The sequence below is a fragment of the Musa acuminata genome, chromosome BXJ3-5 (assembly GCF_036884655.1).
Source record: "Musa acuminata AAA Group cultivar baxijiao chromosome BXJ3-5, Cavendish_Baxijiao_AAA, whole genome shotgun sequence".
Classification (NCBI taxonomy): Eukaryota; Viridiplantae; Streptophyta; class Magnoliopsida; order Zingiberales; family Musaceae; genus Musa; species Musa acuminata.
Genome location: NC_088353.1, coordinates 35,594,443 through 35,607,968, shown reverse-complemented (window position 1 = coordinate 35,607,968; position 13,526 = coordinate 35,594,443). Strand labels below are relative to the sequence as shown.

The 13,526-nt window shown below is 41.1% G+C and overlaps 1 protein-coding gene across 4 annotated transcripts; it reads left to right on the top strand.

Moving 5' to 3' along the window:
* The first annotated feature begins 4,141 nt into the window (after nt 1-4,141).
* Nucleotides 4,142-10,127, top strand: LOC135584177 (auxin response factor 18-like). 4 transcript variants are annotated; one of them, XM_065151923.1, is made up of 6 exons: nt 4,142-4,331; nt 4,615-4,741; nt 4,908-4,951; nt 5,059-6,224; nt 7,886-8,781; nt 8,968-10,127. In XM_065151923.1, the coding sequence occupies exons 4-6, from the start codon at nt 5,115-5,117 to the stop codon at nt 9,059-9,061; spliced, it is 2,100 nt and encodes a 699-aa protein (XP_065007995.1). In that variant the 5' UTR covers nt 4,142-4,331; nt 4,615-4,741; nt 4,908-4,951; nt 5,059-5,114; the 3' UTR covers nt 9,062-10,127. The 4 variants fall into 4 exon arrangements, with proteins under 4 accessions (XP_065007995.1, XP_065007996.1, XP_065007997.1 ...); XM_065151924.1 differs by having other exon boundaries at nt 4,415-4,741; XM_065151925.1 differs by lacking the exon at nt 4,615-4,741.
* Nucleotides 10,128-13,526: the final 3,399 nt, after the last annotated feature.

Genomic DNA, 13,526 nt, shown 5'->3' with positions numbered 1-13,526 from the left:
TTTGAGAAAAATTAGGAAACTCTCTTGGGATTTAGGATCGCTTCTTCCTAGTATTTAGAAGTTCGTCTAAAGGGAGAAGTGAGATCTAAGAAAGAGAGGCTTGTAAGGGTTGTCTCTAAACTCGTGAAAAGGAGAAAGAGTATCAAGGGGTAGTTGATCTTCGCGGATTAAAAGAAGATCGTTAGTGGATGTCGGTGGCCTCGGTGGAAGTGGAATCGAGAGTGGATGTAGGTCACGACGATCGAACCACTATAAACTCAGTTTGTATTTCTGTTTTGCTATTTATCTTAATCATAAACTGTTTTATTTCCTTATTACTTTAGCTTTAGCTGTACACTCTTACGAACGTGTTTCAAGTTAACATCTTTATGATATGAGTTTTTATCGTACGAAGATTTTTAACTTAACGTAATTTTTATCCTAGCACTAATTCACCCCCCTCCCCTCTTAGTGTCGACTCGATCCTAGCATTCACAACATGATATTTTCATATCAAAAGTTACTGATGCCCCCAAATTATCACTGGACTTATGAGTTCGACATTCAATTACCATCCATCAACTTGGTTTATATATCCATATATGAACTTTTAATTATCTTTGGCTTTATATTTAATGCATCACATAAAACTCCTAAATCATAGACCAATCATAGCACAAATTAGAAGAATCAAATAAAATAAATTGATTTAGAAAGGTTTGGCTCATCTTAGTACCATATATAGAGGACTCATATAAGTTTAATCCATGGGCTCACTTAGCGGGTCTTTAAAGAGAGTGGAAGTATCAAGAGAAGAGACAACGAGTCCATTTGATGAATGTTGGGTTGACAAATGTCTCTAATTAGATTGAAATTATTTGAAGAATTAGGTTTAGAAATTCAAACAGGTCATTGGTGAATTAGGATTTTTGTATCTTTAGATTTTAGATGCGAAAAAGACACAGAGAAAAACATTTTAAGTGCTCCTAATTTTTTTTTTCTAGTAGATTTGGAAAGGTTCGAGAGTTTCTTTGAGATACATGATTTCGATGCATGGATTTCCGAGTGACCGTAACATGCGTTGACTTGTGACATGAGAGGGTGGATGAGATGTACTGCGCAGTACACTATTCCACATTCATCATGAAGGTCAAGCCACCTTCGGATTCAATATTCCATGACTGTGTTTGTGTCCTAATATTTCTTCCACTTCCTTTCTCCGTCGAAGACAAGTCTATACTGATCACGGAAGAATCTTATCACATTTCTATGCAAGTACCTTTCGTCTTCTTGCTAAAGAATAAGTATCTGTTGTCCTGCAACAATCGACCATTGCTGCTTTGTTCCCTTGGATTCTTGGGTGCTGGTGACTTGTTCTTCCATGAATCATCACCTTCTTTATCATCATTGTGAGAACCTAATTGCAAAGGCATGTCACTTCATGGAGTTTTGGCAGATACCCACTTATCTTCATCTGATTGAAACAAGGTTTAGGTATGACAGAAGAAAGTAGCTGCCTCTTCCTACCTAACAAAAGAAAAGGAAGATGAGCATCGGGCACACCTAATCTCCTTGCTCATGTTTTTTTGACATCAACAAGGAATGTCAAGATAAGGTGAGCTAGATTCCTGTCGGCTGAATAAATGAGGATAGATAATACCAGCATGACGAGCATAATCCTGCGTGAATGAGATGATTAGGTTGAAGAAACTGTTGCTGAAACATCCATCTGTTAAAACTCTGATTCCTCCATCATCAGAGGAGAAAGTTGTAAGCGAATGGAGTGTGATCTTAGAACTCTTAGGAAGGATAATCTAATTCTTTCCTTCTTTCTCATTCTTCTTCTTCTATCTAAATGAAGAATAATCTAACCTTGGCTGGACATGGAGGAGCTTTGTTCGTCGTTTTCCCCAGCGGATAGGCTTTGAACTCATTTCACATCATTCTCGTCATCATATGTACCGAGGAAGGGAGGGGAGGATGAAGCCGGGCGTCCTCAGCACTTACCGACCTGTCTTTTGTCGCGCCCGCGTGGCCCATAGGAAGGCGACAAAATGTCCATCACCATGCGGGACCCGAGGCTTTCCCATTGGCTGATAGACGCGTGGCGTTTGGTACGCGTCCCATTGTCGGAGAATTGACTCACCGTGGCTGGCGCCTTTGTCGCGTAGCTGTCAAAGGCAGCCAACGAAGGGAACATTAAATAAAGAGAAGACAGCACTTCCCGGCGCACGTTAGCGAGGCCGGCGCACGAGGGCGGACGGTGGTCGCCTCGTAGTACGTATGTGGCTCTGCAAATGATCTCCAGTGGTTGAATTGGACTGGTGCTGAGATATTAGGCTTCTGTAGAAGCTTGCTTGGTGTGGGGACAGCAAGGAGCAGCTCTTAAATGGATGGATGGATGAATGGATAGATACTATACGTCTCTCGATCTAATCGAACACGTCTTTATCTGCTTAGCGTTACACGGCAAGCTGTCGTTAGCTGCCCCCATGACACAGCTCATAGTGTGAACATAAAACTTGAAGCTAGACAACAAGTCTTTCTTGTCAAAGCCGGTGCTGTGGCTTGCTGTCTCCATCATGCCATGCCATAAAGCTGGGCTTCTTTGAATAAAGCCATGAAACAAGGGAACAGTTGGTATCAGAAGCAGCTTCCAACTTTGCCAAAGCACCAAACTCCAACCATCGAAGAATTAACTAAGAGCGCGGACACACACCATGACCAATATAGGCTGTCAATGAGTCTTCCCTCTCACCAAGGAGGACACTGTGACCGGGTCCAGCTGACCTTATACTGCTTCTTACAATCCTGTAATGGAGGGAGACTGTGCCAAGAGCTGTCACTGCCGAGGGAGGAGGCTTTAGCTTGTGGGTTGCAGGTGTGACCAGGGAGAATGGTGCAGCAGTTACCAGGAACTGTGTATGATTGGCATGCGATGCGTCCTCATTGATTTGTCTTTGTCTCATTGAGGGGGTGATCCATGGAAATATGTAGTGTGCCGTCTATCCAAGTTCTCCATGATAATGCATAAAGAGCTGCTTAGTTTTCAGGAATGATAGTTTAGTAGTTTGTGATCCACAGAGTCCTGTGAATCTTTGATCTTTCAAAGCTTATTATGGTGACGTTTAAGAACAGCAATCAAAACTTCATCTTGCCGACCTATCTGATATATGTCACCGCTTGATTCATCATCGAGTCACTTCACTGTCAATTTAACATATACAGCCTTCATGTCTTTGATGAGCCTCATGGATCGACAACTGGAAGCAATTTTTCTTCCAGGGTTGGACGTCAAGGTGAAAGCAACATTCGATGAATCCTCGAAGTCATTCCACAGTCTGACCGAAGCAAGTCACCCCACGCTCCAGTAAGCTTCCAATGGCCATTCCATCATGGTCTTAGGCGACGACAAAAGACTAATAATTGTGCACCATTAGAGCTGTCTTCCACGAACGGTGAAGTTTTCTGTGATTTTATTGGGCATTTATTGGTATATAGATGCATCCTGTTGTCATAAAATATTACTGCTCAAGAATCAAAGATCAAATAAGCTGCATTCAAGAAAAAGAGATCTAATTATAAGCTGCTGTGATGACCACAGGAACAGTACCATATGGGAACATTTACGAGAACAGGAATCCGAATCAAAAGCTCATACCATTCGTCAAGGTTAGAAAAATACGTCCAAGTCATCTGAAGAGTCCAATTTGGGACACCTATCAAATCCAAATCAAGATCCTGAGCTCGGGGCTCAATCAGGCAAACACCACTCGACGACCTGAAATCAATATTAAAATTGACAGTAATGATATGTAAATGAATGTATATTAGCGGAAAAAGAATTATTGGTTTCCATGGAGAAGGTGGTCAGTGGCATTGTTGTAAATGTAGTGAAATGACGAGGGCGATCCCAGAAGGAAGCACGGGTTCTGCAAGTCATTCGGATCGGCGAGGAATGGACGACGACGTGGCATCGAGAATTCCGTTATCGGACCAAATGATCGGTGCTGGAGTCCACGACACGCGTCGATCAGAAACTTCCTCTTGTAAGATATAGCGTCAAATGTTACAAACACCTGACCTCATCCCCTTGCTTTTCCACCTACTCCGACGACGATATTAACATCAGAAATAAACTAATAATTGTCGAAATTGGTTTTCTTTTCTCTCTCTTCTCGTCTCCACTGAAGAGAAGGAAAGCTGAGCTCGTATTATAATATACGAGATCCGAGGAGGAGAGAAATCGACAGTGCGGATAGGCTCTCTCCTTCGGTCGCCTAAGAATACGGGCGAGGAGAGTCCAAGTTTGGCTGTGGGGCGAGAAGCGGAAGCGGAAAGATTGCATCTTGGTTGGTTTCTCTGTCGAATAGGTTCTGGTGATTTTTGTTCGTTTGAGTTATTGGTCTGAAATTTTGTGGTTTCTTTTGGCAAGTTGGGGTTCGGGAGAGGAGACTTGGTGAAAATTGTAATAGCTTTGGTGGAAAAGACGGACATGAACTTGGTTCTGTCGGGTTTCGTAGTAGTAGGGTTTTGAGTTGAGGGAATTGGTTGAGATCGGACGGAGTTATATTTTTATTTTCTTTTACCTTTTTCTGGTTGGATTTTCTTAGAGACTTCGGTTAATGAATATAGGTCGGACTTTTGAGGGTTTTGCGGCTGCTTTTGACCGACTTTGAGAGGAGAAGATATTTCTTGGTGCTCTATCCTGTGCCGGCAATTTCTTCGTTCTCCAATCGCATCAGTTGTACTCGAAAGGATGGTGAGCGGTCTGACGCCAGATTTCTTCACGGTGTAGAGTTTTAGGTTTTCTGTTTCATTTCCGTATCAAATCCCGCCTTGTGTGAAGTGGTCTAAATCTTTTAGGTTCATGGTGCGTTCGTCTCCTTTTTGATTCCTTATCCTGATTCCTCGTTGTCTTGTCTCAGGAACGAAACTTATGGAGGATATGAAGAATTGCCTTGCGTGAAAGGTGAGAGGTTTCGTAAAAATTTCTGCTGTTCTTGGGAAAAAGTTTTAGATGATGAAGGCAATTTTCTTTCCCAATTTTATTTACCAGAAAATCGGCTCTTTTCGCAGCATTCTTGAAAGACTAACTAGAATTGCCGTTGCCCGTGATCGTGTTCGACGAAGCCATGAAAGGATCATCGATGAAGGACACTGACAAGTGCCTGGACTCCCAGCTCTGGCATGCTTGTGCCGGTGGGATGGTTCGGTTGCCGGCCATGAACTCCAGGGTCTACTACTTCCCCCAGGGTCATGCAGAACATTCCCAAGGGGTTGTGGACTTTGGGAATCTGCAGCGGATTCCACCTTTCATACTCTGCCAAGTTACCACAGTCAAGTTCATGGCTGATCTGGAAACGGACGAGGTCTTTGCCAAGATCCGGATGGCCCCCATCAGGAGTGACATCCCGGACTACATCGAAGATGAAGGATTGGTTCCGGAGATGAACGAAATCGATGTGCATGAGAAGCCCACTTCTTTTGCCAAGACATTGACCCAATCGGATGCAAACAATGGTGGTGGATTTTCTGTTCCTCGCTACTGTGCGGAGACCATCTTCCCCAGGTTGGACTACACAGCAGACCCTCCTGTGCAGAATGTAATCGCAAAGGATGTACATGGCAAGGTATGGAAGTTTAGACATATATACAGGGGAACACCTCGCCGACACCTGCTCACCACCGGATGGAGTAACTTTGTAAACCAGAAGAAACTTGTGGCTGGGGATTCCATCGTGTTCCTTAGAGCAGAGAATGGGGACCTCTGTGTTGGTATACGGCGTGCCAAAAGAGGTGGGGTTGGCGATATCCCAGCGACGCAATCAGCATGGAGTCCCCAGGGCAGAAATGGTGCGTCCAGCTATGGTGGCTTATCTTCCGTCCTGACGGAGGAAGAGAGCAAATTGATGAGAGGTAATGACAGTCATTCTGTATTCAGCCGAGGTATAAGGGGAAGGGGCCAAGTGAGGGCAGACTCTGTCGTTGAGGCAGCAACACATGCAGCAAATGGGCAGCCTTTTGAGGTTGTGTACTACCCTAGAGCCAGTACGCCGGAATTTTGTGTAAAGGCCGCAGCTGTAAAAGCAGCACTGAGGATCCAGTGGTATCCAGGGATGAGATTTAAGATGGCTTTTGAAACTGAGGATTCATCAAGGATTAGTTGGTTCATGGGAACTATATCTTCAGTTCAGGTTGCAGATCCCATAAGATGGCCTAATTCGCCATGGAGACTTCTTCAGGTATCATCTTTATTCAGCGTGCATTTCTCTTGTGAGCAAAATGTGCAGTCTTTTAGGTTTTATGTTGTTTATTTGTTTATCTTTTATTCTTTTTTTCAACTTCAATTATCAAATGTGTGCTTTAGTACTTTCCGATTGAGATCATCCATGTTGATACATCAGAATCCAACTCAAAATACAGTTGGCATGTCTTATTCTTTTTTCTCTTCAGTTTCACTATCATTTCACTTATATGTGTTTTGTTGTGGCTTTTTTTTTTTGGTTATGAAGTTGTTGTGAAGAAATACTTGAGGAACATCTCAGGATGAACTTTTACCACATCGGACATGTGGGAAGATTTTTTTTTTGCAAAGGGTAAGTGGTGAAAGTGGGAATCGAGCCTACGATCTTGTGATAAACTATTAAGATCTTTACTATCTAAGTTGACACTTTCACATGTGGGAAGACTTGACTTAGCTTATAAGAGCCAGATGAATATACTACTATTAACTTGGCTCGAGTATTTTTGGTCAGCGGGTTAAGAATGACTGAGTTATCTCAGTGGACTGTGTTGTGACAAATGGAACCATATCAGATCTAGTATTGGATACTACAATGAAGGGTCCTAGTAGGAAAAGACTATCTATAATCTTTGATTAGGACAGTATTAAATTAGGATTTGATATTTTGGACCAATGGTTCAACTCATCATGTTGCTGGGTCAATTGTCCCATTGGATAGAATCATATGACATTGGTGATGCAGTTGATTGTAATTCTTGATGTATATAATTGCAGGGACTAGTATAAGCTTTTGGCAATCATTTTGTCCTATAATATCATTACTCTTACTATTTTTATTATATGATGATGTTATATTATTGACGTTAACAGCAATACAAAAATGACCTGCTTTATTTCATTTTCAACTCTATGGTTTTGTTGGAGTCAAAGAATAAGGCTTCTCTCTTTGGAAAACGTTGTGCTTATAATTTGAAGTGTCTGTCTCTTGTCGATAGACCATGTTGCTTATATGAGTGTGAACACTGATGCAGGCCTGGATGGTTGTTAGAATAAGCATGCAGGATTAGTTACATACTCCTGTAACTAATCCTAGTTCATACTCCTGAAAGTTGTATTAGTTTCACTATCTGCAATATATTGGTATTAGGAAATGCATTTTTTCACAACAACCTAGAATTACATCACGTCGAGAAGCAATACTTTTAAATTTTGACTATGAAAGAACTGATCTTAACTTAGAAGTTTCTTTCTGGTGAAGTGCAAATTTCTTTTTGGCAGAGACAATTGTAAACTCTCATTAATCAATGGGTTTGAACTTTGCTGAATTATTAACATCTCTGCTCATTTAACAAAGGGAAAATAGAATTCCTTTATGGTTGTCTATTTGCTGACTATGCAAGGGAAAAAATGAGTCCTAGTCGTGACATGGACGACTTTGATTCCCTCTTCTATCACAAATATGGCTTCCTTAAACCCTGAAGTTGTGCTTGCGTGTTCTGTCAAATAATTGATGCTCATTGAATCTGCATGCCAAAAGTGACTCTATCGCATGATAGTTTAACAACTCTTTGTTTTTTTCTTCTTAATGCCTTTCTACCCAAGTTTCCTTCTGTTTTTTTCATTTGATAATGCTAATTATCCATTGAAATGGTTTTACAGGTGACATGGGATGAACCAGACCTCTTACAGAATGTCAAGCGTGTGAACCCATGGCTAGTTGAACTGGCTTTAAACATGCCAGCCATAAATCTTGGACATCTCCCACCACCCATAAAAAAGCAACGCTTTCTCCAGCAACCTCCATTTGAAGGTCAATTTCCAGTACCAATGGTCTCTGGAACCCCCTCCGTCCCAAGGGGCAGCCCCTATTGCTGCTTCTCTGACAGCGCTCCTGCAGGCATACAGGGAGCCAGGCATGCACAATTTGATATATCTTTATCAGATCTCCACCTTAATAAACTGCAGACGGGTTTGTTCCATGCTGGGTTTCACCGGCTTGATCATGCCACTCCACCCTCGAGGATTTCCACGGGTGTTATTGTTGGCAATCCCACTATTCAGGACAAGGTATCATGTTTGCTTACAAGCGGTCATCCTTCTCAGGGCCTGAATAAATCATGTAACGGAAAACTGCCACAGTTGGTGCTATTTGGCCAGCCAATACTGACTGAACAACAGATTTCGTTGTGCAAATCTGAGACTATGATCTTCGATGATGCTACTGGAACCAGCTCATCAGATGGGAATCTCGAGAAGGCAACGAATGTGTCTGATGGTTCTGGATTTGCAATAAATCATAAGGGCCCTCTTGAAGCATTCGCTCATCGCAGGGATCATCGAGCTTTGGAGCTTATTATCGAGGCTGAGCACTGTAAGGTATTTATGGAATCGGAGGATGTTGGTCATAGCCTTGACCTCTCTGTCTTTGGCTCATATGAAGAACTATACGAGAGGCTTGGTGATATGTTTGGAATTGAAAAATCAGAGATGATAACCCATATGTTTTACAAGGATGCAGCTGGTGCACTTAAACACGCCGGAGATGAACCTTTCAGGTGAGCTTCTTGATTGCAGTCTTCACCATTTTCAGAAAGCAAATTCCTTTCCTCATGTCACTGCAAGATGCCACTTACTCATGCCTGCAGTCCTTTAGATGATATTTGGAGTTCCCTAAATGTTTTTGACTCATTTTCTTCCTGACTGACTCCAGCCTTTTTACGTCATATTTTCTTGTGTTGCAGTAACTTCATGAAGACAGCCAGAAGACTGACTATATTAACCGATTCAGGAAACGCAACTCAGCAGGGTAGGGAAAGTCTCTTGCCGATTGTATAGTTGAACAGACCTCTTCTCAAAGTACCAACATCATAGGCACGCCATTCTTGGATGCTGTTTTTTCAATGATTCCAAAGCCATTTTTCTGTATAAAGTCAGTTCCCAGTATGAACTTTTCAATTGGAGACAAATTATTATCAACTTTAGCAAAATGGTTGGTCGATTCTCTGACTGAGAGAGTTGATGACGAGTTCTTATAGTTTTAGCTGGCCTACGACTTTTTTTTTTTGTTGTGCAGAGAGATGAAAACATGAAGTTTTATACTTGGTTAATGTAAATTTAGTCAACTCAAAATAGTTGGGGTTGAGCTGGAATGCTAGTTGGCCATAATGTTGCCGAAAAGAATGCAGATTCTGCAGATTTCATTAGCTCATTATAATTATCCCAGTTCCATGTCAGTATCACATGGATCATTTTTTGAAACTTGGAAACACTGAAGACTGGAATCCAGGTTCTACTGCTGCTCACTGCCCAGGGTGTTACGAATTCAGATGATTGATGACAAATTGGCATATTTCTCATTGCATTAGTTTTTAGCAGTCATCACCACTGCCTGAATCAACTGAAGAGAGGCTTGGAAGCTGCAGTAGAAGATTTTCAATGCTTAAGAAGCTGCCATTCATCCAAGTTGAGTTCGTGCTTCAATAACCATCATATTTTTTTGTCAAGAAGGTATGTAGATCCTTGTCCCACCACACTTGCGTTCTGTGACAGAGAAGTGGAGTATTAAACACACAAGCAGTATGTTCCAAATATGAACTGTTTCATTGGTGCAAGTCTCAACAACAGAGTTCTCAACTCCTGGAAAAGTGAGATTTGTTGAAAGAAATGTTCCAGCAAACTATGTAGGAAAGAGGTCTCTTTCTTTTTTGTTGCAGGAGCCATCCGGTTCAATTAGATATGCCCCATCTCACCTTTGCCTTCTTTGTTTGTGGTCTTCCATACCCATCTTTTATCTTCACTGGCATAATTGCTGACTCTGCTATTGTATTAGTATGGTTATAAGTCACAGATCTATTAAATGTTGGTGTTCATCACTCCTAATTGAGACCAGTCTATTTTTCCATTCTCTCTTCCTCTACATCATAAACAGAGTAGGATTGAATCTTTGATGACATGCCACCATGGATGAGATTAAGTCTGTACCGCAAATGAAACGACAAAAGCTATTTTGTGAGGATCAAGTCACATCAGGATTTGTCATCTTACATGATTGGACCAATCATGCTAAATAGCATCAGGTGCCAAATTGCTTAGAACCAGAGCCAGATTGTGACCAGGAAAATAGCTATCAATTTCACTCTATCCAATTATACTAAATTCTTAGGACACATTCAGCATCTATTGGTTGATCTCTGGTCATGATAAACACAAGATGGTCCTAAAATAAAATCATTCTACTCTACATTTGCTGTATAGCATGTTGTTTGATCTAAAGAACCATCCAAAACAGAGACTGACAAAAATACATCACTGCTGCAATACGAGATTGCCCAGCCTTTTCTCTGATCTGCTCAAGGTTGACTCTACTGCAATACTACGACTACATTGTCAAGGACATGCAGCTCATCAAGAGAAGAATCACAAGCAAAGCTTCCAGTTGCCAAGCAACATAAAGATCTACTTCAACTGAAGGCCTTGAGATGCCACCATCTGTTCTTCTTCTTGCTGGTTCACTTGTCCTAAAGGCTCTGGTATGAAACTGACTCTGGAAAAGAACGAACCATTTGATTGGACGACCATTTCAGAAAGTGTGGAAAGTAACGTTCTACTGTAGGGAAGAAGGTTGAGTGTGATCAGAGGCCAAGACATGAAAGAAAAGGTGAACTGAGAGAGAATTCTCCTCTACAGTCCATTGATGGAGACTTGATCTAACATGTGACTGTTGTGCCAACAATGTGTGTAGAAACAGTTGGTCATATTGACTTATGAGTCTTGGACATGACAGCCTTAACAAGTGATGCATTGAGAACATGGATTCACAGTAGACTCCAGCGTTGTTTACCGTCCTTTTTAACAGTACAAGAGACAAGCATGCATCCATGTCCATAACTTCCATCTCTTTCGTCTTCCATTGCAATCACGAGCACTGCATTCTCTGTGGCAGGAGAATACATAGCTAGATGTAGAAAGACAACCTTCGTGACCTAAGTATTTTGTTTCGACAGAAGTTTGAGAAGGGAGAGGAAGACACAGTTACTAACACCCTCCTCCCTTCTCATGCAAGAATCTGCTTTACCTTTCCCTATAAATCCACCATTTTGGCAGCTGCCAACATCATAAAAGTCAATGGAGGATGACAGAAGGCAACACCAGTGTCTAAAAAAGTATGAAGTTGTTCTTAAACAGGTGCTTTCCTTGGAATGTCACAGCTTCTTTCTCCTCTCCCTAACAATCTTCTTTTGTTTTTCTCTTTTATCTTCATGGACTTGTCTTAGTTCAATAAGACAATGAGTTGTTACCATCTTTATCATCTGCTCAGTTGACTGGATTTTTGGTCATAGAGTGGAAAAGGCAAGAAAAAGGAGAGGAAAAGTTCACTTGCTAGAAACTAAGTTTTAGATTCATTTTTAGGATTCAATTTTACAGATCAACATGTTACTTTGCGTCAGTCAACAACCATGGCAGTTCTTAGCTTTAGAGATTCTTGATTTGCTGCTTCGTTGAAGGCCAAATCATTGCTTATGTTCATTATGTCTCACAGCAGCCAAAAAGAAAGAAAGAACAAGTCTATTGATTGATCGAGTCTTGTTCTTAAGCTGAGATACAATTTCCAACAATACAGTTTTGTGATTTGTCCAAGGGATTTGTTTCTGACTACAATCATGCCAAGCTGATGTTGCTTAATTCCATGTGAGCTTTCAGTTTGATGAGCTAGTTGACATGGTGGATGGAACTACAAAGCCACACAAGAAACGCAAACAATCCATGGTGGGTCACATGTTTGGTGATTTAGATGTCATTATTTCATGCATGAAATGCAGATTTGATTGAGCAAAGCGAGCAGCATTCTGATGATATTACTATGCAGATGTTCCTCATTTGATTCCAACATATCAAATGCATTTCTTCTACCTGCTTACTTTCTTTAGAGCACATATTCCTCCACTCTGTTCATCAACATGATTGAAGGAGGCATTCTGCTTGACTACCAAAAGAATTCATAGCTTCATCATTAGAGATTCAACTCTTAGAAAAGACTGGAGTATGCCATCATCAAGTGGAAAACAAACCAAATTTCTGCTACGCAGAAATTACTGACTACCAAACAATTCTCATGAATCTTTTTTTCTTTCTTATTTCTCTGAAAGTAATGCTATGAAGGATCACATCTCAGATAAATGGAGGTTTGGCAATTAATTTTCCTTGGCTTTCATTCTTGTAGGTCTCTGAAGGGGAGAAAGCAACTACAGTACGGCAAACACACCTCAACGAAGTACTTGTAGAAACCATAACAAGATTCCTACATGACTTGGACACAGACTCTTAAACCGACGCTCGAAGTATGTATGTGAGTAAAAAGGTTATTTCTGTGACTCGAACATTGAATACCGACAAGAAATCGATGAAGTAAAGAGGTTATTTCTGTGACTCGAATCTCCAACACCAAAAAGAAATGGATGTCATGCAAGCATAATCCTTATCCAATCTAACACCATTTAGGTAGGATGTTCAACTCAGGTTGTTGGATCAGGACAGAATCCAGCAGAGCACTTCGTGGAGATGCCTGCTGTGATTCTGCTGTCAGCGAGTCTTAAATGGCTGCTTAGATGAGTGGCAACAACAACAACTAGTAGTAGCAGTACTACACTCCCCACCATGCCTATCCTAAAAGCATCTGTCCCCCACACTCCATGGCCTCTCTTAGAGATCCCTTTCTTGTCATGAACATGAGCTGCAGGAGAAGATGTTGCTTGTTGGGGATGCACGACTACACGATCATGGATAGATAGAGAGATAGAGATTGAGAGTGATATAGAGGTAGATAGATAGATAGAGAGAGAGAGAGAGAGAGAGAGAGAGAGAGACTGAGAGAAGGATCTAAGGAGAATTATTTGCTTGATACGTTTGCCTTGCAGCTACCATGTCAAATTCATCTTAAGGTGTTCGTTAAAAGGTCAAATCGATCGAGGAGTTGATGCTTTTAAGGTGGTGTCATAGGTTTTCTTGGATTTCATTGAGCCATGCACACTGGAATCTCTTCGACATAAAGGCTTTCAGCTCAAAAATTAAAATGAAGATTACACGAGTCTGGATGTGCTATTTCTCCGTAAGGAAACATCAATGTACAAGATAAGAATAAGTTTGGTGTTATAGTCAAAATATTAGGTAATTATAGATTATCCTATGTAGTTAACTATGGTCAACGTCTCTATACTTTAAAAAGTAAGTTTCTATACTTATGAAGGTGAAATATTTAATCCCAATTTTTTTTACATCGTTAACTTCGTTAACGGAAAATTTT

What these genes read in the sequence shown, in the direction of transcription:
- LOC135584177 (XM_065151925.1), top strand. Translation starts at nt 5,115, where the DNA reads ATGAAAGGATCATCGATGAAGGACACTGACAAGTGCCTGGACTCCCAG. An exon ending in CGCCATGGAGACTTCTTCAG is followed by an intron (nt 6,225 to 7,885) that starts GTATCATCTTTA and finishes ATGGTTTTACAG; the next exon opens with GTGACATGGGATGAACCAGA. An exon ending in GCCGGAGATGAACCTTTCAG is followed by an intron (nt 8,782 to 8,967) that starts GTGAGCTTCTTG and finishes CTTGTGTTGCAG; the next exon opens with TAACTTCATGAAGACAGCCA.